Raw genomic sequence first — 2,809 nt, forward strand, 5'->3', positions numbered from 1 at the left:
CTTGGGGTGTCAGCTTTGTATCGTCTGCCTGGTGCCAGGCCACCGCGTTCCTGTTGAGACCCCCCCCATATGTGCCCGGTGTGTGGATGGGGAGGATCTCAGCTGCCCCCCCCCATGTATGTTGGATGGGGTCTCAGGCCCCCCCCCATATGTTGTGTGTGGATGGGGGGGGCTCAGCTGTTACCCCCCCCCCCATCCTGTATGTGGATGGGGGGCTCTCCAGTGTGACTCCTTGGTGTGGATGGGGGGGGTTCCATAGGGGTTTAATGGGGGGGGTCAGTGAGGGGATCTTTGCCTCGGGCAGCACCGCGTCCCGCATCAAGGAGAAAACCTGCGAGCAGCCCCGACGCGCTGAGAGCGCTTCCCCTGCAGTAAGAGTTGGACACCACGTCGTCTCGGGACACAACGGTGTTAATGATATGAATGGGGGGGGTCATTGTGAATGGGGGGGATGAATGGAGGGATAATGAGGAGGGGAAGGGGGGTGGGAATTGGGGGGGTCATGAATGTGGAAAGGGCAGATGAGGGGTTATTGTGAATGGGGGAGGAGGAGCGTGTGAATGGGAAGGGTTCGGGAATGGGAGGGAATTATGAATGGAAAGGGTGGGATTACTTGAATGGGGGGTGCGCGAGAGGGGATTGTGAATGGGAAAGTGGGGGGTTATTGTGAATGCGGGGGGAGGGAGGGGGGGGGAATCAGGGCGGGGGGTATGAATGGGAAAGGGGGTATTGTTGAATGGGGATGGGGGATTAATGGGGGAGGGGGGTGTTGAATGTGGGGGCTGGGAATGCAGGGAAAGGGGAGGGCGGGTTAGAGTTGATGGGGGCTGGGCCGGGCGACTGTTGAATGGTAAGGGGGGTTTATTCGTGAATGGGGCTGGAGGGGGGAATTGTGAATGGGAAGGGCAGGGGGATTAGTTTGAAGGAGTGGAGATTTGGGGAAGAGGATGGAACGGGGGGGATTGGAATGGGGTGGGAAGGGGAAAGGGGGGGGGTTATTGTGAATGGGGGGGGATTAATGGGCGGGAGGGGTCGGTGAATGGGCCACGGGGCTGGGGGAAATGGGAAAGTGGCGGGGGGTTATTGTGAATGCGGGGGACGTGGTTGTGAATGGTTGGGGGCGATGGAATTGGGGGGGGAACGGGTTGGGAATGGGGTTTAATGTGAATGGGAAATGGGGGGGGGTTATTGCCGAATAAGGGGGTTCATGAATGGGGTTGGGGGAGGGTCAAAAAGAATGGGAAAGGGGAGAATATTGTGAAATGGGGTGGCGCCGGGGTTTAGGGAATGGGAAAGGGGGGTTGTTTTGAATGGGGGAGGGATTAGTGGTGAATGGGGGGGAATTGGAATGGGAGAGGTGGGAGGATGGATTGTGAATGGGAAAGGGGAGTTACTGTGAATGGGGAGGGGAGGGGGGTGAATAAGGGGATGAATGGACGGGGAAGGGGCGTGGTAATGGGGATGGGGGGGGCTGGGAATGGAAATGGGGCGGTTACTGTGAATGGGGGAGGGAGGGGCGGTGGGAAATAAGGAGGGGAATAGGAGGGGTGTGAATGGGGGGGAATTGTGAATGGGAAAGGGGGGGGTTATTGTGAATGGGGAGGTGGGAAGGGGGAGGAAGAGTGAATGGGGGAGAACTGTGAATGGGAAGAGTGTGAATCATGAATGGGGGAGGTGGGAGAAGGGGGAATTGTGAATGGGGGGGGGGTGTGAATGGGAAACGGGGTGACACAGGACAAACCCCACCCCCCCAAACCCCCAGCCCCACATTTTGTCCCCCCACGACTCACCCCCCGGCTGCACCGTGGACGGAAGGACGTTCTCCCCCGCAGACAAGGACACGAAGAAGGAGAATGGGATGAGCCACAGGCAGAACGTGAAGTACGCCAGGACCTGGGGGGGGGTGGCACCATAGAGAACCAATGGGGACCATAATGGAACCATAGGGAACCAATGGGGACCACAATGGCACCATAGGGACACAATGGGGACCATAATGGCACCATAGGGAACCAATGGGGACCACAATGGCACCATAGGGAACCAATGGGGACCCAATGTCACCCCAAGGACCCCAATGCCACCCTGTGTGTCCCATTGGGGACCCCAATGTGTCCCCAGTGTGTCCCCATAGTGCCCCATAGTGCCCCCATAGGGCCCCATAGTGCCACATATTGTCCCCATAGGGCCCCATAGCATCCCCATAGTGTCCCATATTGTCCCCATAGTGCCCTACAGTATCCCCATAGTGCCCCATAGTGTCCCCATAGGGCCCCATAGTGCCACATATTGCCCCCATAGTGCCCCCACAGGGCCCCATATTGTCCCCATAGTGCCCCATAGTGTCCCCATAGTGTCCCATAGTGTCCCCATAGTGCCCTATAGTGTCCCCATAGGGCCCCATAGTGTCCCCATAGGGCCCCATAGTGCCACATATTGTCCCCACAGGGCCCCATAGTGCCACATATTGTCCCCACAGGGCCCCATATTGTCCCCATAGTGCCCCATAGTGTCCCCATAGTGCCCCATAGCGTCCCCATAGGGCCCCATATTGTCCCCATAGGGCCCCATAGTGTCCCCACAGGGCCCCATAGTGTCCCCATAGTGTCCCATATTGTCCCCATAGTGTCCCATATTGTCCCCGTAGTGCCCCATAGTGTCCCCATAGTGCCCCATAGTGTCCCATATTGTCCCCGTAGTGCCCCATAGTGTCCCCATAGTGCCCCATAGTGTCCCATATTGTCCCCATAGTGCCCCATAGTGTCCCATATTGTCCCCATAGTGTCCTATATTGTCCCTGTAGTGCCCC

General features: G+C 58.0%; 2 protein-coding genes across 2 annotated transcripts in view; one reads left to right on the top strand and one right to left on the bottom strand.

Annotated features, from left to right (window-relative positions):
• The window catches only part of ATP6V1B1 (ATPase H+ transporting V1 subunit B1), a 26,593-nt gene extending 26,536 nt beyond the window's left edge, over positions 1-57 (top strand). Inside the window, exon 11 of the mRNA XM_032441586.1 lies at positions 39-57. Within this exon, the coding sequence (XP_032297477.1) occupies positions 39-57 (19 nt within the window). The remainder of the gene's footprint in view (positions 1-38) is intronic.
• A 76-nt stretch (positions 58-133) lies between these two features.
• TEX261 (testis expressed 261) overlaps positions 134-2,809 on the bottom strand; it is a 9,789-nt gene continuing 7,113 nt past the window's right edge. The window contains 3 exon segments of the mRNA XM_015850159.1: positions 134-331; positions 333-394; positions 1,791-2,160. Coding sequence (XP_015705645.1) covers positions 134-331; positions 333-394; positions 1,791-2,160 — 630 coding nt within the window.

Source organism: Coturnix japonica, assembly GCF_001577835.2.
Source record: "Coturnix japonica isolate 7356 chromosome 4 unlocalized genomic scaffold, Coturnix japonica 2.1 chr4random350, whole genome shotgun sequence".
Lineage (NCBI taxonomy): Eukaryota > Metazoa > Chordata > Aves > Galliformes > Phasianidae > Coturnix > Coturnix japonica.